Genomic DNA, 21,676 nt, shown 5'->3' with positions numbered 1-21,676 from the left:
TTCAGGAAGATCCCCAATTATAGCGAGCTGCCAGGGGAGGTGATGACACCTTCTCGGGACAGCATGATGACAGCGACGTCCCCTCGCTGATGCTTGAGCTTGAGACGATAGAGAGGAATGCACGCAGACCAGGAACAGGAAGTTGAGACATTCCTTTTCTCAGTTTAAGAATTAGACTAGTCCATGTCCTACAATGGCTCAGTCCCACAGAGCACCCTCCCCATGAGGATACACATGGAGAGTGGGGGGAGAGAGGGGTCATCTCATCCTAACCTTCCACAGGCAGGTAAAATGATGGTTATTAATAAGGTGATGCTGACTTCCAAGTATCTCTCTCCTCCCCTTATTTGTTCTTGCCTCCGTGTGAAGGGTTTTCTTTTTGCCAAGAAGACCATAATGACATCATCCATGATAAAAGTGTCTTCTACTCCCATGAGCAAAGCACGTCCCTGCCCAGCACGGGGATATTGTCCGTAATGGGAAAATCTCAGATCTATCAGGCCCCTAGCCAGCAGAGGCTTGCCAGTTCACCACCAACGTTCTTTCAGTTCCACTGATTTAAAATAGTGCTGTTTCCCCCCAGACACCAAGTGCTATCCTGGAAGGAAGCAGGTGTCCCCTGTGTGACTAATCCCTCGATACCCCCACCTTGAATGGGGACTTCTGATATTTGTACAGTTCATCCCCCAAGGGCAGGCCTCTCTCTCTCAAGTTCAGTGCAACGATACCGTTTTGCTCAGATGAAGGCTGGTGGTCTCATGGTTCAGCATCTACATGAAAATGGAAGACTCAATAAGTGCATAGAATTTTTCAGGTACACACCTGGTCTTCAGTAGCCGGCTATTTTAGTTGGGTATAGGCAAATGTTACTTACCAATGACTGCCACTTACTCACGTGCTACAATATGCAAAGCATGAAATTGTCCTAGTTCATCTTCAGAGTAGCTCTACAAGACAGACACTCTAATCTCTATTTTGCAGAAAAGAAAACTGAGAGTAAGAATGGGGATGGAGTACAAGGGGAACTATGTCCCTGAGGTAATAGGCTTTGCAAATCCTCTCATAGCAGCAATAGCTTGTTGGGAGGAAGGGCATACATGATGCTATTGCTCTTTGGCTCCACTTACCCTCACTACATGATTAAGGTTTAGATAGTCTATCAAAGTCATGTGGCTTTTTAGTTCAAGAGCTGAGATATAATCTAGATCTATTTGAAAGTTCAGGTTTCAATTAAATAACGATCTACTAGGCACATAAGAGCAGTCTTATGATCTAACTACAAAGAACAGCTTACTTTGGATTGCAGAGAAGGAGGGGTATTATTGTCAGGTAGCACCTAGAGTGGAAGGTAGGAGTCCTTGCTTCAAATGATGACTCTGACTCAAACTGTGTAACTAATGGAAGCTCATCTTTAACCTCTTCTGAAGAATGAATATTTTGACCAGGTTCTCTCCATGGGGGTGATTTTCAGCACAAAGTCTATGACAGGGCTAACATCTTTCTGCCCAAAGAAGAGGAAGATTGGTTAAGCAGATGCACAGGCCATATTTGAAGCTATAACTTTATCTCTAGACCTCAACACTGAGCCCATTCATCCTGAAAGGTGGCCCCATAGTTTTCCTCTGCACTCAAGCAGGAAGGGACTGGCCACCCAACTTAACAACATGCTTCCTATGGTCTCAGGGAGTAGGAAGTCTGTGTGCAAACACTAAAGACAATGGTATAAATTGATCTCTACTGAGGTCACTTGGTACTATCAGTCTGCTCAGAGTGACTCTAAAAGGCAGGCTTGAGTAATCCCTTAATGGCTCCATCTGCTAAGCAATGATCTCAGCCTGTAGGGGGAGAGGCCCTCCAGCCTCCCACAGAAAACTGGCTTATTCCTCATAAGACAATGGAGTTGAACTCATTCTATGAGCTTAAATGTTAACATAGTTGGTGCATGCGTTCCTCTGCATACCAAGGGTCTAGGAATATCAAGAGGACCAGTGGATCATTTTAATCTTATTCCTCTCCAACTATTCTTACTATGGTAGGACATGAGTAATGAGTTATCTGAAAGAAATTCAAGGAACAGAATCTAGGTATACTCTAATGAGGATTTCCTGTAAATCTCAACTAATGCATTTCTCATTCAGACCTGACACATGTCCATTCTGGATTTCCACTTCCCCTGGACAATGTCTACAACTAATAGCTTTGGAAAGTTCAATGGATTTGTGGTCTAGGAAAGATGGGGGTGGGGCGGGGAGGGGAAACAGACTTGCTCTAATGTCAGGAATCCCTAGGGAGAAAATAATAAAGATCTATTTCAAGACCTAGATTTTTTTCTTACCACCTCTCTACTATCATTATAATATGGCTGAGAAGGAAGTCTCTTCCCTTTTTAGTTAGAGAATGTAATGGTCAAAACCCAGAAGATATGTTCAATTAGGGCTCCAAAAATCCACTTTATTTTTAAGAGACTGGAGTGTCTAGTGGAAGTCTATAGGAGTGGATTTGGGTCCAGGCATGGCTATTGAATAGATGTGCAAGTAAACAAATTAATTAGAATATCTGAGCCTTAGTTTCCCCTTCTGTGAAGTAGGCATAATCTTACTTTGCAGAATTCAACAGAAAAAATACAGGGAAGGTTTAATCAATACTTTCTGCAACTCTCAGCTAACTCATTTCTAACTCAGACTTGACAAGTGTTCATTCTGAAACCCCGCAGTGCATCTGAGAGAGGACAAATATTGAATATTTGAAACATGCCAATTACCCATAAATCCATGTGCATTGATTTATTGTAGCTTAAATTTTACATTTGAGCTTCTAGTAGCTAAGTAGAAGAGGCAGACTTGAAAATGGGATTGAGTTGGGAACATAGTAAGTGCTCAATAGATATACTTATTTTACAAGTGAATGAATGAACAGAGGACATATTAATAGACTTGTGTCTTATACTTCTGTTGTGCTGGGGAAGAAACACACACACCAGCCCTCCTTTGATGATGTCCACTGAGCAAATGCAGCCACTGGACCTCTCGGAGGACAGACTGGACAAGCTCGACCCTCGTTGCAGCCACCTGGGTAAGTGCTCCAGCAGGAATGTCAGTTGTGGAAGTCAGAAGGAAGGGTCTCTGCCATTTAGTCTGCAGGCAAGGCGAGGGAGGCCCCCTAAAACCTGATAGTTTGTGCCTTCTGATGACAGCCAACCCAGATGGACAAATAGCCATGGGTTCGTGGGGCCTGCCATGTGAATATTCGCTGAAGAACTGGAGAGAAGTTCATTAGACTTCTAACAAAAAAGGAGAGAAAGGCATTGTTATCTTTTTGGAGGTCTGAAAGGGTTCCAGGCAGAGCATTTCGAGGCAATAGATGGAAAGTGGCAGTGTAGCTCGTTTCCAGTATTTCCTGGCACACACACACCCCATGTGGGGTGCCAATAAAATATTTCAAATATCTCCCTTTGCCTATCCAGACAGAATTCTAAATAGCCCCGTTCTGCTTTATTGTCAATCTGTTTCCTTTCCAGAACTGACTTTTCGCATAACCTTTGTAATGAAAATACCAGAAACATTTCTGCCTCTACCCATTTCTAAAAATGAGACACTCAGACTTTGACGGATGGGCCTTTTGCATATTCATAGCCTTCGTTTATGCCTCGCCTGGTTATGGCTCCCCTCACCCTCCACCCTTTCCCCGTTTGCCATCAAGATATTTTATGTTCCAGAATTCTCCAAAAATGGGGAAATGTGTAATTGAACTAAAAGTTAAAGTTGAAGCAAATGTCTTGGTCTGTGTACTATGGAACAAGTCATATCCTGAGGTTGAATGGTGACCCCATGACTAGTCTGTGTCCTGTCTGTACATCCAGAGACCCCACAGCTGGGCAGCACCCATTCTGAGCAACATTCAGTCATTCATTCAACAAATGTCTATGGTATGTATAAAGTGTGTGTGTGGAGCGGGGGGCAGAATTAAGTGTGCCATGTGGTAACAAATCTTTAAAATTGCATTTTCAACAAGGCATTAAGGTTCATAGTCCCAAGAGCCTGGATTTAATCCTGATGCCCTTACCCACCAGCAATGTAACCATCAATCTTTTATTCGGCCTTCTAAACCTTGGTTTCCTCATCTGCGAATATTTAACAACTGGTAAACACAGGCATTGACAAATCAGAAGAGGTGTTGGTCCATCCCATGCACTAGAATGATTTGAACGCCCCCCTTTTGTTGGTGTATATAAAGGTAAAAGTATGTAGTCTGTGCCTTACACATAGTAGAATCTCAATTAATATTTATTAAATTGAAATTATAGGAATTAAATTTTTAAGGTGAAAGGAAATAGTTATTACTATTAAATTGTCTGAAGAGAATGATGCTGTTTGATTTTTTAGTTATATATTGTGATCTTTTGATGATGTATGGTTATTAAATATTTCTGATGATAGGTTCCTCATGTATATTGAGTTTTCTGAAACAAAGGATCATCCAGATATAAAACCTAATAGGCCAGAAGCAGCTTGATATCAAGGATTATTTCTTACTTGTTGTTTTAGTCCTAGAGTCTAGCTCAAGGCCTGGCCTACAATAGAAACTTAATCAACATTTGTTGAATAAATAAATGAATAATGACACAAGTTATGTCTAAATCCACAAAACTGAAGTGGAAAGGTTTGATGCATTTAACCTTCAATGTTTGAAAGAAATTGACCTGAATGTTTTTATAAAACAGGAAGAATAAGATAGACAGAGAGAGGGGGGACATGAAAAGAGAAGAGGGAGGGAGGGAGAGAGGAAGCTGAAAAGATTCAATTAATCTCTGAATTTTCCCAAATTCATTCATGGTTGTAGATATAGCCAGACCTTATCCAGGCAATAGTGAGTTTCCAGAGAAGACAAATAGCTTTTTTGCCTTGTAGCTTCTTTGAATCCTAACAGAATAGGTCCTTATACATAATATGTTTGAGTTTATTCATTCAAGCATACATTCAACAAATATTTATTCATTGTTTCTAAGGATAAAATACAAGATACTTGTCATCAAATAGGGCAAAGAAGACATATGCAGTAATAATACCTAGATAATCTTTTAAAGGCGTCACACGAGCAAAAAAAAGCGATGGGTAAAAATTCAGAAAATGTGAACAGACACACAGGACTGGGGTCAGTATGAAAGGACTTAGGAATATTGGGGGGGCTTTTCTCTGGGCTTATCAGAAGGTGTTAGGGGTGAGCAATGGCCAAAGTGAAAATTTTTTGAGCATCTAAAATATATCAAATGTATCAAGGGTTTTACCAACATTATCATATCTCTCTCTCTCTCTCTCTCTCTCTCTCTCTCTCTCTCTCTCTCTCCTCCTATTTCTCTCTCTCATACACACTAATTTAATATTTTCCCCACTTTATTTGTTTATGTTTGTATTGATTTTAGAGTAAGAAGAAGGGAGAGGAAGAGAGAGAAAAACATAATGTGAGAAGGAAACATCTATCGGTTGCTTCCCATACACACCAGAAACCAAACCCAAAACCTGGGCATGTGCCCTCACCGAGAACCCAACCAGCGACCTTTCAGTGCACAGGGAGACACTTAACCAACTGAGCCGCACTGGCCAGGCCAATATTATCCCCACTTTAAAAGCCGAGAGAAGATCAAAGTTTCTAGAAATTAAGGCCCAAGTTCTCAGAACTAGCAAGTGTCAGAGTCAGGATCTGAACTTCGATCGGTCCTTCTCCACCTACTCAGCATTCAATGCATTTATGGGAAGAGAGGCGATGGAGAATAAAATTACAAAAGAGCCTATAATCCTTCATCTCTAAGAAGGCTCTTGGGCAAATAGTAGCCGTGGAAAGCCAGGGCAGTGAAAAGACCACCGGGAAGCCCCAGTGTGAAGGACCAGCATGACCTGGCTGCCATGGAAGTGACGGTGGGTGAGGTGCTGAACACCCGACTACAAGGCCCCAGGCAGCATGAGGTCCCTGGGGGCCCTTGGGGTCTCCAGAGAAAGCCAGCCTTGAGCAAAGGACATTGGGAAGGAGCATTTAGCCCAGAGAACCCGTTCTCCCAGCAGAAATGTAACTGAAACCCAGTCTGTGGCTTGCCTAACGATATTTTAAAGTTTCTCTTTGCCTTGACTTTCCATCCCTTTCCAGTGCACTTGGAGTTCTACAGAATTCTAGTTCCATTTGGTTACGTGCATTCGTGCAAGGGTCCTAAGGTTCCCTGTAGCAAAGGCCATAGAAGAGAAATACTTTATTTGCAGAGCGATGGCTTCTGCCCCTTCCGTCAGGTAGACCTGGAAGCCAACCAGTCTGTGACCAGACGCTTACCCATGTCATGTTGTTTTTGCTGCCTTTGCATCCTGTCACAATCAGATGGCCTTTCTGACCAGTTCATTCAGGACTGTGAGCTCAAAAGGAAGCCAAGAAAAGGGAAAGACGCACAGGCTGCCCTGAACATCGAGGCGGACCAAAGAAAACCGCGGAGGAAAGACACGCCCGTGCCGCACGCCCCGCCTTTCAGACCCGGTAAGGGCCACGAGTCGGCTCGCTCCCCTGTAAAGGGGACCCGCTTGTCGCTAGGTCACATTGGTCCTGCAATTTGTTTTTCTTAAAGATTTGGGAGTTTTGTAATCATTGGTACAATTCATGCATCTGTCTTCGTCACGATACACACAGTTGCTGTAACAGATAAATTCCAAAATATTAGTGGGTGGCACAATACAAGTTCATTTTTCTCTCACCAATAGTAGCAGTTGGGGGTGGGGGAGGCAAGCTCTGCTCCAAACAGCCCTTCAGGGACTCCGGTGGGGGAGGTTGACACATCCTCAGCACACGGTTTCTGGGGTCACCCACACTCACGGGCCTCCATCAGCCTCCTGCACACGGGCCTCCATCAGCCTCCCTCATGCAGGCCTCCATCAGCCTCCTGCACATGAGCCTCCATCAGCCTCCTGCACATGGGCCTCCATCAGCCTCCCTCATGCAGGCCTCCATCAGTCTCCTGCACACGGGCCTCCACCAGCCTCCCTCATGCAGGCCTCCATCAGTCTCCTGCACACGGGCCTCCATCAGCCTCCCTCATGCAGGCCTCCATCAGTCTCCTGCACACGGGCCTCCACCAGCCTCCCTCATGCAGGCCTCCATCAGTCTCCTGCACACGGGCCTCCATCAGCCTCCTGTACATGGGCCTCCACCAGCCTCCCTCATGCAGGCCTCCATCAGCCTCCCTCATGCAGGCCTCCATCAGCCTCCTGCACACGGGCCTCCATCAGCCTCCTGTACATGGGCCTCCACCAGCCTCCCTCATGCAGGCCTCCATCAGCCTCCTGCAGGCTGGGGGGGCAGAGTGGAGGGAAGACCTGCAGAGGCTCCCGTTACTTCCTCCCGTCACAGGCCTCACCTGAGCTCAGGGAGGCTGAGCAATGCAGCCCGGCTCTGTGCCCTGGAGCTAAGTGAATGGCTTGGGAATAGCTGAGGTGTCCCTATGACACCTGGCATGTGACATGTGATACTTTCTGTTCCCAAGTGTTCTGTTTTGTCTTATTCCTCTATCTCCCTCCCTCCAGGCCACTTGTTTAAGGTTCTCTCTAGTCACAGCCCACTCACAGGGATACAAAGCAAATAGAACACATTGGGAAGGACCAATGTTACCCCCCCCCCCCCCCCGCAATTTAATCTCAAAGGAAGGAAGGAAGGAAGGAAGGAAGGAAGGAAGGAAGGAAGGAAGGAAAGAAGGAAGGAAGGAAGAAGGGGATAAGGGGAAGGAGGGAGGGAGGGAGGGAGGGAGGGAGGGAGGGAGGGAGGGAGGGAGGGAGGGAGGGAGGGAGGAAACAACAGAAGCACAGATACAGCTGAATTACAAAGTAAGAAGGAATGTCACACTGGAGGTCCTTACATGAGGACCCAGGAGCTCAGTCTGGGCAGTGAATGTGGGGCAGTTACAGAGGAGGCTGTTTTCAGAGAGTTTCTAAATGATGGAGAAAACCCTCCCATGAAGAGAGGTGAGAAGGCAGGTGGGTGGAGGTAGAGAACTAAGTCAGTCATTGAAGCGCGGAGCACGTGGCTTGCAGAACAGTGACTAACCCATCTCTCCGATGGAGGAGACAGGTGAACTTGGGCTCTGTGCCTGGCTCGGACACCTATGGGCTGCATTACTGGGGGCACGTTCCCTTACTTCACTTTCTTCAGATGTGTGGTGGTGGCAGTAATATCACATTCAAATTAGGCAAATAAAACCCTCCTCATAGAAAATGTTCTCTGGTGTCACCTCAATAGATACTAATTCTCAGAAAGAAAGTGCTTTTATTACAATAAGTTTGAAGAGATATAGGCACAGCCATCTCCAAGTATATGTGCCAAGATGGATGCACAGACCTGGGCTCTGAGGATGCGTGTATTTGACCTTGTCTCTCCCTGTTTCCCTCACTATGCAGGTGTGCTTTCAGAACACTTAATTACAAGATACGAGGTCCAAGAGAGACACCCAGAGAGCAAAACGAGTCCAGCTCTTCAGAACACTGACCTGGAACAGAAGAAGCCAAGGAGAAAAGACACACCTGCCCTGCACATGTCCCCCTTTGCAGGTAAAAAGAGCTGGTGCAGCCCGTTCGCAGGGGCGGTGGGAACAGGACAAGGGCCTCACCATCTGGAGGTGCCACGGGCATGGCCTTTGTCCTGCCCGGCAATCTGTGTCGCTCAGAGTGCTCTGGAGAGGAGCAGCATTTCCTCTGCCTTTCAGGTTTACTCTCACGGCAGCTCCCCCAGGGCTGACGTGGAGATGGGGAGGGTCAGAGAATTACTCACACTTCAGCAGAACTGGCCAAATGCACCGCGCCAATGAAATAGAAACGTCAGCGGGTCCTTGAGGAGAGTTGAAGTATCTTCCTCCCCAGTCTTCTGAGGATCATGCACCCTACAGCTGATGGCTGATTTTCCTAAGACACCTGGATACATGGGCCAAATCCTCAAAATGAGAGAGAGAGAGAGAGAGAGAGAGAGAGAGAGAGAGAGAGAGAGATGCAGATATAATGATAGATGTCTTAATATGTATCAAATCAAGCCAAGAAATCTTGCTAACATTGCTCACAACCCCAGGCTAGAAAGCAGCCAGTCCAGTGTATACACTCTTGCCCCTGGGAATTGTATGTGCAAGTTGGGGGATAAGACATGTACATTCATAATTAGACTGTGTGTGTGTGTGTGTGTGTGTGTGTGTGTGTGTGTGTGTGTTATATGGATAGCTGGGTTGGCGAGTAGAGGATGGAATTTTATAAACCAACTGAATAATGTAATAAAGTCATTATTATATCCCTTTACAGATAACTGAGAGAGAATATAAGTAACTTAGCCACTTTGAGGTCTTCTGTGGATGAAGTTGATGGATGGGTGACTGATTGGCTTGATGAGGGGATGATTAGATGATAGATGAATGAATCAAATTATGCTAAAAATCAAACCCTGGAAGTTATAACCAAGGTCTGTCTCACCTGTGAGCAGTGTTTTATTGTACAATGTTAGTATAACACTCTGAACTAGCTCTGTATTAGACATTGACATGCAAATACCAAGACTTTGTCATCTCTTTTACTATTGTTCTTGTTTTGTAGTTGTTATTTAAGTTTATTTACATCAGTGAGTTGTTTGATGAATTCATGAGAACTGGACTGGGATTGCCGTAGGTTGCTGGCATTGACCTGGATGTCTAGTCCAGTCTTGTGTTTATAGCCATAGTCAATAAGTACTTGGGTGTGTGTGTTTTTAATATATTTTCTTTGGAAATCACAATTCTGTAGTTCCAAATTCTCCATTAGGAGATTGTATTTTTATTGAAGTTCTTCTAGAGCAGTGGTCGGCAAACTGCGGCTCGAGAGCCACGTGTGGCTCTTTGGCCCCTTGAGTGTGGCTCTTCCACAAAATACCACGTGCGGGCGCTCACGTACAGTGTGATTGAAACTTCGTGGACCATGCGCAGAAGTCAGTTTTCGGCTCTCAAAAGAAATTTCAATCGTTGTACTGTTGATATTTGGCTCTGTTGACTAATGAGTTTGCTGACCACTGTTCTAGAGGAAGACTTGGTAGAGGAATCAATCACCTTAGTATAAAGCACTGTACATGGGCTTTGGAGTCAGAAAGGTCTAGGCTTGATGTCCAGTTCAGCTCCATTCTGATTTTGGGACCCTGGGCAACACAAACCATAAGAGCCTCCTTTGCTTCATCCATCTCTGAAAGGGCCATAAAACCTGTCCCCTAGATTGTTAACATGGTTGAATAAAGTATATATAATACATTTAGCACAGTTCCTGATTTATTGAAAGACCTCACTACCTGTTAGTTCCCCTCCATTCTCTGTTCAACCTTATATTTTTGAGATAAGTCAAACCATTTCTAGAGGTGAGGATTTTCCTAACCACCATGTTTTACTTACCTCCTCATATCGACCTGCTAATTCAAGGAAGTTCCTAAACTGTTGAGCTCTGTTTATCTAGCCATGGAAGCAGCCCACATCCTAATATCTCCACCATAAGAAAGCAGCTTCTCAATGAGTAAAATATGTGTATCCAATAGTGCGAAGTTCACAGAGCTGGAGGGGGAGATGTATATCCATAGACTCTGGACACATTATGAAATTGCTTGAATCAACAAATATCTGTGCTGTATGTGCAATCATAGTGTTCTATGATTCTAGCTTTTATTCGCATATTACTGAAGCGCTTTATTTTGGAAGAGCCTTTTAGTATCTAAAGATTTGGCAATCATTGAAATGCCAGTTAAGCTGATAAGGATAAAGCCCTCAGCAGATGTTCAGAGAGACTCACATTGGTGCTGATAGGGTGTTGAGAGGAACTCAGAGACAAACGCACTCCAGAGATATCTCCTCTCATTAGTCCTTGGCACGTGTAGACTGGACAAGGATTTTCTCTGTTCTAAATATCTTGCTAACTACCTTCATTCCTCTAGGTTAATGAGCTTATTTGATGGGTTCCAATTGCCAGACAACTCCTCAGTGAGGAGTCATCTTGGGCTTCATCGCCAGCCCAAGGTTTGCTCCCAACTTGGCCCATAGTCACCAGCCGCACCCCCCCCCCCCCCCAGCTCCCGCCAGCCCCCATCTTGGTGACTGTATGGCAGGGAGCATTGGGTTATGATTGGTCAAACTTCAGTAACTGAGGTCTACTTAAGGAAAATGAAGTCTTTAGTTGAAATCTTTGGGAAAAGGGACCAGAGAAAGCAGAGAGTAATGAGGCTAGAATCATTGAAAAGAAGCCTTCTGGAATATTGAGTCATGAGCTTTTGGATATCATAGCTCAATAATGTACTTGTAGAAAGAAGACTTATACATCCTTTGAAAGTTACCCCTCTCTGTTCTTCTGGGAATAGAGCATTCTCTCTGGAGTGGTTCACCAAGAAAGGCAGTATCTGAGCCCTGGCTCCCATAAGTCAGAGGCACACACCTATAATGCAGGTGAGCAGCTTTAGTCGGTGCTCTGGGTGGGATCATGGCCTAAGACAGCTTATTGCAAAGCTGATTGACCCATAGAGACCTTGGACTGATGGTTTTGGCCTTAAAAACACAGCAAGCTCTAACAGGCAACTGACATTTTCTAAATCTTTACTGTTTTCCAAGTCCTGTGCTGGATATTAAAATACCATTCAGTGGGGGAGACAGACGTATTGTCCAGTGATTCCTACAATGTAACAGAGCTTCAGTAAAGTGTGATTGGCACCTAAAAGAATGTTGGCCTAGATCTATCTGATGGTGGCATCACTCCCTGTGGGAAATACAAATTCTTTTATGGCTGGTTTTACAGATGATAAAATGAGGCCCAGATAGGTTAAGTGACCTGCTCAAAGTTGAATGACCACCAAAGGCAAAGCTTTCTGACTATAGGACATTCCTCCAGTGACACACCTCTGCTCTGCACTGGGTTAAACCAGAAAGACAGTGTTTAGCAAACCTTGTTCATTCTCAACTCACCAAAGCCAACAATAGTAAGCATTAAGAATAAGGAGGTAGCTCTAGCTGGTTTGGCTCAGTGGATAGAGCGTCGGCCTGCAGACTGAAAGATCCCGGGTTCGATTCCGATCAAGGGCACATGCCCAGGTTGTGGGCTCGATCCCCAGTAGGGGGTGTGCAGGAGGCAGCCTATCAATGATTCTCTCTCATCATTGATGTTTCTATCTCTCTCCCCCTCTCCATTCCTCTCTGAAATAAATAAAAATATATTTAAAAAAAAAGAATAAGAAGGTAGTGATTATATAGAGATGCAGACACTATTGATAGAAGCTTCATTCTAGGCCGTGATATACATGAAATCAAGATTTTGATGAACTACCATATATTTTCCATTATAAGATATTAAAATTAATGCTTAGCTACCCCAAAACAGATGCTGGTTCCCTTTTCACTTGCTATTGTCTCCTCTGTTCCTATGAAAAGCCACGCCCACTCTGGGAAGGGCTGACCTCGATGGCTGACCTTGATTTCTCCAGTTGCTCACATGGCTAAGGTTCAAGGACACCCCAAATCATCAGAAAGTTGACTGGGATCTGGGAATTTTAAGGCTCTTGCCCTTTTTGAATTAACCCCAAATTTGGCTTCAAGCGACATCAAGGAAGGCGAGATGAAAAGTTTGCGGGCTCAGCATAGCCACCTCTGTGTTCTCCAGCAAGATAGCCTTCATTCCCAATACAACCCAAACCTCCACACAGCTGGTACAGGAGAAAAATATCTCCTCCGTGTTTCATAGGTGATTTATGCAAAAGACTTCGCTTCAGCTACACTCTTGAAATTGGTTTCTTCTTCAATAAATATCAGCTAATTGGTAAAGAGCCCATATGAACAAACTAGGGACTGAATCAAATGAGTAGCTATTAAGATCAACACACAGTCTTCATTAATTTGCTGCTGTTGAATGGATTCCAAGGTTGTCGAAAGGCCTCTTGTGGTGCCCAGCTTTCCTCCCTGAAGTTTAGATCTTTATGAAATGCTTCATGAACTGAAAGGTCTCTGATGATGAGGAGGGGGTTAGGGGGGTGCGAGGCATTGATAGGAAACAGAACTATCTGGCTGGGGCACCACAGAGGGCTGACCTTGAGTCACAGCTTCCTTGGTGTTTTCATTCACATGACCCTACCTTTCCAATCCACAGGATGAGCACAATCCCTTAGACCTCCTCAGATGGTCTTTTCTGGGCTGATGAGTCCAGAAAATTTTGTTCAGGCTTCAGACTTTCACAGACAGTACAATTTTAAAACAAAATATTGTGGAGCCCACTAGAGGGAGGGATAGCAACCTTGCATTTTGCCTGGTAAGGATGCTGAGAAAGGAACCATCTAACATCCCTAAAATTTCATGAAAGTTATTTCAATCCCCCAAAGAATAAAAAGAATCACCTTGCAACAAAGAGTAGTGTTTTCATACTGGAGCCATATCACTGTCTGAAAAACTCACGACTCATTCCGTATTCTCTCATTGTGTTCTGAGCTATGGTAACTTATAATGGACTAGTACTGACATTTAGAAGTGGCGTGTTCGCAGCCTAAGCTCAATATTTCCCCCGGATGTCAGTAAGATGAGTGTAAGGTTGACTTCGTCAGGCTTACCAGTTCTTTACAAAAGGAAAATAAACCGTCCAACAGTGAAAGGAGGGAAAAGGCAGGCTTTTCATTGCTCACGGGTGTGGTGCAGTGCTGAGCATTGGTCCCTGCTTCTTAATTAATTGTGGAAACAACCCTTTACATAAGTACCCCTGTCCTCGTTTCCATAAGAAAACATTGAGGTGTGAAGGTGTTGACTGGCCCAACACAGACTGAGTGGCAGAATGAGAATCCAAGTCATCTGGACTCCAAAAGTCGTATGCTTCCCACCGTACAGGGCCACAAGCGTAAACAGAGAGTGTAGAGAAGAGGGTGGCTGTTGCCTCCGACCCCCAGGTCGACCGTTCCCTTGTAGCCAGTGTGGTGTCCTCATTGAGCCACAGCTCCTCTGGGGACGCCAAATAGGGCCACCCTGCTCCCTCTCTCTGGGTTGGCGCCGTTAGCTGTGCAGGTGCTGAGAGGTTTCGGGGTCACCGTGCCCTTGTGGACTGGGTCTGTGCTGGAAGGCTGTCTGATATTTTGATTAGAGGCACCCAATTGCAGACCTGTGCTTTGTTTTGCAGATGTGACATTGCTCAGGGAGGAGAGACCCAAAGTGATCCTGGAAGATGAGGAAAAGGATGGTGATAAGATGGCTATTTAAAGCTATTCCCCCGGAGACCACTTGTAAATAGGTTAGGATGGTTCCCTACGCGACCTAGAAAAAAATAGACTTGTTGCTGCTCTCATTTTGTCACAGTCCTCCTTTACGATCAGACACCTTTCCCCAGAGGACACACCATGTCAGCTTGCGGCCGCCAATCTGCCCCTCTTCTCCTCTGATCTGGTTCCTATTCGCACCTGGTGAGTTTTCAGGTTCAGATGCAGTGAAGGGAGCAGACCGTCATCCTAAATTGGGAGGTAACAGGGAAAGCTCCGGTGTTTCGCTTCTGCATCTTCTGGGTCAATTCCTGGAGCAAAGGACACGGAGAACATGGGATCCTTTGTGTCTTGGCTGACGCTGCTGGGCGGGACTTGACTGACACCATCCAAACGCCAGTTCAGGTTGGGGCTCCCGCTGCCAGTGAGGGAGGTGAGAGTGTGAGCGTTAGAAACGCTCTGGTTGCTTTGGAAACATGGTCTTTTATCGCTCTCATCTTTTCTCAAAAGTCCAAGTGTCCCTGGTGACATTCCTGAGACCCTTGTAACTGATGCCCTAAAGGTGACTGGATGAGCTGGGGGAGTCCGCCCAGCCAATCACACCACGGCTGAAAACACCAGAGGAAGAGCGTTCTGGTCTCTCTGGGAAGCTTAGCAATAGGTCCTATTTGTCTTTGTTTTGTAGAACATCCCTTAACCATGTTGGCCTAAAATTTGTGAATTGTGTCACAAGTGAATCCTCACTAACTAATAGCAGGTAAAATACCAACGCTTGTGATGACTTCACTTTGGAAAAATTAATTGGAAGGCCATGCGTATATGTTTAGCATCTTCACTTACTTAGACCCCAGCATGCTTCCCTGGAGAGGAGGGGAAGGTCTGGCCTTAGCTAATGGCAGGAGTCTCACTATAGCCCCCCAGCCTGCAGCGTGTGGGGGCTGTGGGAAGGCTTTGCACAAATGAGGGCCTCATCCACCAGGTGAGGGGCATGGGGAAAGGCAGATCCTGCCTCAAAGTGATCGTTTGAAAGTTCTGTATCTACCCTGGCTCCAACAGTTTGGTAATCCTTCTCTTTCTGTCCTTCTCACAAACGTGGAGAAGATGCAGCCCCTGCCGATAATAAAGATGCTTCTCACCCCCCCTCCCCTCGACGTCCTGGCGCCTTTCTCCTACAAATACTCTGTGCTTCCCATCACAAAGGGGAGGCTGCGAAAGAGACTTACGGAATTGTCTGGTTTGGTTTGGTTTTGACCCACAGAGGTTTAAAAATGTTTGAATGAGTCGTTGACATTTTACAATCGAATAAGGAGAATTGACATAAAATTCTAGATTTCTAGATTCTCTTGGAAAAACACCTTGGACCTGGCTACTCTGGGCCCGATGGGAAGCCTGGCAAGCGTCAGCGGGCGCTGAGCACGGTGCCCCTTTAGAGGGAACTTAGGTTCTCCATCTCATCGCCTGGCCCACCTGGCATATTCACCCACTGGCTCCAGCCTCCAGCCTTCACACTGGAGTCGGGAGCCGCTGGTGAGTCCCCACCCCCACCTGTGGCCCTGACGCTCTCTCCCCAGTCTGATCCCAGGGCTCCACTTCCGCTGCCGATGGCCCTAATCACAGCCTCGGGAAAAGGGGAGGAAGGCTGTGGCCAGGCTGGTGGTTGAAGTGAAACAAGCCACCGTAAAGATTTTAAGAAGCCAAAAGTAAGTCCAGGCCTGTGGATAACAGGATTCTGTCACCACCAGCAGCAGTTTTTACCAAGGGATTCTCACTAAGAAAACAAAGATGCCGTCCGGGCCCTTCAGACTTGCTACACAAGCACGAGCTACTCCCGCAGCCGTGCCCACGGGGTGTGCTCCAAAGACTCCTCCCCATTTCTAACTCCCTGGGGTGGGGTAGGAAGTAGACTGGCTGTTGTAGAGACAAAGGCCTTGGGTTCTGGTCCCGATAGTGCCACACTGAACAAGTCCCTGGAACTCTCTGTGTCTACCTTGAAAATGAGGATAGTCATCCCTACTTGGTCTTCTTCATAGTTTGAGAATTACATGAGATCATGTATGGCAAAGAGCTCTGTAAGCTCAAAGCCATACCCATCTATAACACAGGACAACGTTACAGTACATTCAGAGGATGGACTGTGCCTTTTCCACAGCCAAGTCCCCGTCGTCTGGGTATTAAGTGGGTAGCAATTATGTGGACTTGACTGACAGCCTCTGAAGACGTACTTCAAGTAAGGGGTCCCAAACTGAAAGGCCAGCCTCCTCTTCCTGGGAAGATGGTCTTCGTAATAGTGGCAGCCTCAAAGGGGCACGCACAGAGTAGTGAGGGACAAGGCCAGCCAGAACATCTGACCAACCCTGGACAACTTGGGGTGGTTCGGATGGAAGCCAGATCTCCCTCACTTCCCCTGACCCACGTGGCCCTTTTCCAGGCACGTAGAGGTTTAACAATGAAAGATCACATTCAGATTCAAATAGTACTCGATTCATTGTGAGTGACTTTTCTCCAACTAAATAGTCATATCAGGGAAATGAATGCATCGCACGGTGGCCCATTCAGAAAGAAGGCCCACGTGAAAGGCACCCCAACAGAACTGGCCCACCAGTGGGCCAGTTGTTCATGCCGAAGGCGTCCACCCAACCCGAGGCTCTCTGAGACGAGGAGACACAGACTCTAGAAAAGCCCCACACAGGATTGGTGCCTTCATTTAAATGCAGACTTTCTTTAAAAGCTGCTGCCTGAGGTCCCAGCCAGCTTCTGATGCTTCGTTATCACGTGGGAAAGCCGAAGCTGGTGTTGAAGGATCAGGCGAGGACCCTAAAGGACTCAAGCAGTGCTTCCTTTTAAATTCGACTAGTGAACACTCCCACCCCCAGCCTGGTTGGTCCAAGTTATTTTCTCAAAACAAAGACCGGGGTGGCGTGCGGTTAGGGAAATAAATCATCCCAGCAATGATGTTTCCTGGCTGAGAATACGGGGCCAGCTCCATGCTGGCTTGTGCAGAACCTCTGCCATCTTGGGGACACGGGGGTCCCTCGCCACATGTGATTTGTAAGTGTGAAAGTGTTGCTCAAACAGCTCCCGAGGCCGTGTGTGAATGCACCCAGCGGCTGCACTGAGAATGCCCCCTTCAGCTCCTGGACACGGGGCTGCCCTTGAACTGGCTTCCAAGCATCGTCTCTACAGGGGTCAGAACACGATAATGACCATAAGTGATTACCCAAAAACTAGGGCAGAAAACTGCACAAATAAGGGCTCCAGAGACACTGGGCTCCTGACAGTTCCTACCACAGCGTCCTGCCACCGCCAGGATGCTCCCCGCTTGTCCCCCAAGACCCCACCACTGCCCCGAGGTCCAGTGAAGTCCCGCTCAGCAAAACACCCCTTCCTCAGGGAAACACTCCTCATCCTTTTGACCAGGTCGGTGTCTCCATCATTGGCATGTCCTCTAACTACCACGTTCTCTTCCCCATCGTCCTTACCTCTTTTCATGGCCCCCCATGTGTGACACTGACTCACAGCTACCTCCTCGCGGTTGTGTTAGGCCCAGGGACACAGGATTGTGTCTGGTTTTGCGGCCACTCATTCCCTATACCTGGCGTAGAGGTTAGCATGATGTAAATGCTCAAGAAATGCCAGTGAGGAGGGAGGGAGAGAGGGAGGAAGGGAGGGAGGCAGGGAGGGAGGGAGGGAGGGAGGGAGGGAGGGAGGCAGGGAGGGAACTTGGTAAGAAGCCACGCTTGATAGCACAAGGTTGCCATGCCATGCCATCAGCCTCGCTGAGGAACTCACGGTTTCTAACTCCTGCAGGCGACTGGATAGTCACTACTGAGCTGACCTTGAACCCCAGCCACAGCAAGCTGGTCGGCTTCCTGGACCCAGGGCTTCCCAATGAACAGCCACCCCTCCAAGAACAGGTCCCCGTTACCAAGTCCTCCTCCCGGCAGGCAGGAGTGGGGATCAGAGAGCGGGTGTGAGCGTGGTGGGCAGCCAAGGTAAGGACCTCACCGATGCTGGAGCTGGGGAGTCTCAGCCTGGGGGCCGCGCAGAGGGGCCGTGCTCTGACATCTAGGACTCCTGCTCTTCAAAAGGTTGCATCCTCGCCATATATGCTCGCCCTCGTGGTCACGCAGTGTGCGGGGCAAGTGGCATCTGACACACCAGCGTGAGCTCCACCCTTCCCTGAAATGGGCCATCCCACATGTGAAGGTCAACACCACAGGCACAGGGATCAACTCAGACAGAGGGCTGCGCGGCCAGTCCTGCTCCCCCCGAGCCTCTCCGTCCCGAGGAAGGCCTCTGGTCTCACAGCCAAGGGTCTGCGGGGCTTGTGTTGAGCGGGAATCCTGCTGGGACGTCCAATGCACGGGACACAGGGAGCCCAGGGCTGCGTGGGAGCACAGGGGAAGCTCATGTGTCCTTCCCCTGCCCGTCCCTCCTTGGTGGCCGGTACAGAAGCCCTCGCCCTGGGCCGAGCAGGTCAGAACGCCTGGGAGTAGGTCACCGGGGCCCCAAGCCTTCCTGCAGCCGCCTCCACCCGCACAGCCCTCGGTTCCCACTCAGCACCGAGCGCAGGGGGTTCATTGCGTGGGTAACGGATGGGTTTTAATATGCTTCTCCGGATAGGAACCACGTCCCTGGTGACGCCCCGGGCTGTGCAGCAGCCAAATGGCAGCCGCCCTCCCTGGGAGCCCAGCGAAAAGCCGGCGATGAAGAAAACCAGCCAGCAGCTCAGCGGGGGCAGGTCTGGGGCAGAGGCACGTCCATCATTTGTAACTGTGTCGTTACAAACCCCCTCCCAGAGCTCTGCTCTAATGGCCGGGATGGAGGAAGCTGTCCTTCCTCTCCGGGCGGGGATGTGGGGAAGGAGCAGTGCCGTCGCCAACAGCACAAACATTTCTCCTCGGGGGTGCGGAACCGTGATTTCAGACTCAGCAGCTAAAGGGGTCAGGGCTGGGTTTCCGGACCGGCCTCTCCAGTAAAGTCCTATCAGCCACAGACACTCATTTCACAGGAAAAGGAGAGCCATCTGATCCGTCCCGAGGGGTTCAGGACACAGCCTGCATCACCCGTCCTCAGCGGCACGTGTGTGTGCCTGTGAGGGGGTGCGTATAAATCTCACCCAGCGTGTTCTTCCCCGCCAAGGCCAAGGACACCGAGCTGGGCGGGAGGAGGAGTGACTGGCTTCCCCGCCAATTACAGTCTCAGCTTTGACCTCCCCTCCTCCCCTGCCCAGCAGGTTTGTTCAGACGCCCTGGGATGATACTGGTCACTTCCTGACACCATCCAATCAGAGCAAAGCTCTACTGCTAAACATCCTCCCCAAATTATCTACCCAAGTGCTCTCACACCCTCTCCCCCAGGCACCCCACACGGAACTGTCCGTAGTGCCCCCTTCCCCACAAGGAGGCACACAGCCCCTTGCTCAGCTCCGGGCACCATTCCGGTGGGTGTTCCTCCAAGGCCTTGATGCACCGTCTTGTAAGCGGCCAACTGTGCCGTCCACATGCTTTCTAATTCTCCTCGGTAATTCTCCTTAATAATACTGAATTCTGCTTCCTAAGATGAAATCACCAAGTGAGAGCACAGATCCGGGGTGGGGGTGGGGGTGGGGGCTTTCCCAGGTCCATGTCTTAGGGAAATGAAATGCTAACGCCCCTCTGCAGCACCCAGGCCTGGCTTCCTGCCCGCACACGACGGGAGTCTCTGAGTGGGTGCGGGGACGTCTGCAGGGGTCTGTGCCCGCCGCAAGGCAGCCCACCTCTGGGATGACATACCCTGTCCGCCAGCATCCACTCCTCCACGGGGCAGGCCCTTCTGAGCAACACCCTGCTTCCGCAGACTCAGCCTTGGAGGAGGTATGGCACTCCGGGGAAATAAATAATGCAAATAGTCCCCTAGGAAAAGGGGTGTCCTCTCACCCCAGCTCTCAGCCCGCTCCCCCCCACCACCACCCCCAGCAAGATCATGGGCAAGGTCAGCCCCACGGCAAGAGGCTAGCTTGGCGGAAGGCTGGCACCTCCCGGCTCATTGAAAAGGGCCATTCCCCCCAGCTGCCCCTGCTCCCCACCCACCCCCCAACCCCCAAAGCGTTGTGCTTAGTTGTATTAGCAGGTGGTTCCAGCCAGTGACTGGTGGCTTCTGAGAAGGGCTACCTGCCCCTTATCCTCAGGCTCCTCCCCCTCCTTAGGGGTCCTGTGGGTTCCTGGGGGCTTCCCTGCCTGCCTTCCTCAGAGACACACTCCCACTCACCCCCACCTGCATTGAAGCATAAACCGCTGAGACATTCTGATGCGGGCATTCTAGGAAGGGGGGAGGGGAGAAGGGTCCGAGACCCATTGTGGGTTCTTGGCTTCCCAAGAAAAGAATTCAAAGAGGAGCCAGCAGAGAGGTTCAAGAGAGAGTGAGTTTCTTAGTGGGGCAGTGAGAGAGCGGGCTGCTCCACAGACAGAGCAGCCCCCCGTTTTTCGTGGGCCTTGCTTCCTTTTTTGAGGTTTGGTAAATGGGGGTTAGGGCGTTCAGTGAAGAGGAGGAGGCAAGTTCAGAATCGTCCCTGGAAAGGGGTGGAGAGGACCTGGAGGAGCTCCGTTGGCCATTCTGCATCCTTATGTGGGCTGTTGTTTCCCTGGCGGCTCAGGGTGTGCCATGTAGCTTCTGACGTATTATAATGAGCATCTAAAGAGGTGAGGGGTTACCGGGAGGTGGAATTACTCACCCTGTTGGATTGAGCTGGTCTCTGCCAGTTTGAAGCCACAAATCAGTGAGGCGGGGGTCTTACTTCCTTCCCCACAGTGCTGTAGCTTTTATCAACTGCAGCTGTTTCACCACAGACCCTACCTGAATTCCTCTCTGTAACCCCAAAGCCGCCCCATGGATGGGACCACACTAGTCTATGTCCTGTACGTGGCCTGCCCACGTGTGACCTGCCCACCTGTGGCCTGCCCACCTGTGACCTGCCCACCTGTAATTTTCTAGTTCATTCCCCCTAACCTATCTCCTGGCATTTCCGTGCCTAGCCCTTCGGTCTTCTGACCCAGCAGGCTATCGGAGGTCGCCTTTCTCTGTTGCTGTTTCCCACAGCAGCTGTACCGCTTTGCATTCCCACTGCAGTGCACAGGATGGGTTTATTTTCCAAGAGCAGCTTGAATGAATGACAACAATGCTTCCTTCCCTAAAACTGTGAGGTCCCCAAGCTGGGACACCCTGCTTTATTCCTCACGGATCCCCTGCACACCCAGGGCAGGGCCTGGGGAGGAGCAAGGCTCAACACGCACCTGCTGACTTAATAGAAGGTACCCAGCAAGCCAACGGCCCTTTGGTCTGCAGGCTGAGGCTCCAACCGCTAAGCCAAACCGGCCAGGACTCGAGTGATATGTTTTATCACAAAGTTGATGCAGTCTCTTCCCGGGCTTAACCACTCGGTGGCTTCCCACAGTTTTCAGAACACAGTCTCGGT

General features: G+C 48.5%; 1 protein-coding gene across 2 annotated transcripts; it reads left to right on the top strand.

Moving 5' to 3' along the window:
• Window positions 1–2,990: 2,990 nt before the first annotated feature.
• Window positions 2,991–14,245, top strand: PPP1R17 (protein phosphatase 1 regulatory subunit 17; the record flags this gene model as incomplete). Of its 2 annotated transcripts, XM_079785476.1 has the most annotated exons (4): window positions 2,991–3,072; window positions 6,361–6,513; window positions 8,421–8,570; window positions 14,148–14,245. In XM_079785476.1, the coding sequence occupies 4 exons, from the start codon at window positions 2,991–2,993 to the stop codon at window positions 14,225–14,227; spliced, it is 465 nt and encodes a 154-aa protein (XP_079641602.1). In that variant the 3' UTR covers window positions 14,228–14,245. The 2 variants fall into 2 exon arrangements, with proteins under 2 accessions (XP_079641602.1, XP_079641603.1); XM_079785477.1 differs by lacking the exon at window positions 6,361–6,513.
• Window positions 14,246–21,676: the final 7,431 nt, after the last annotated feature.

This window comes from Cnephaeus nilssonii (genome assembly GCF_951640355.1).
Source record: "Cnephaeus nilssonii genome assembly, chromosome: 12".
Lineage (NCBI taxonomy): Eukaryota > Metazoa > Chordata > Mammalia > Chiroptera > Vespertilionidae > Cnephaeus > Cnephaeus nilssonii.
The sequence above is the reverse complement of the archived record's forward strand: the minus strand, read 5'-3'. Positions and strand labels throughout refer to the sequence as shown.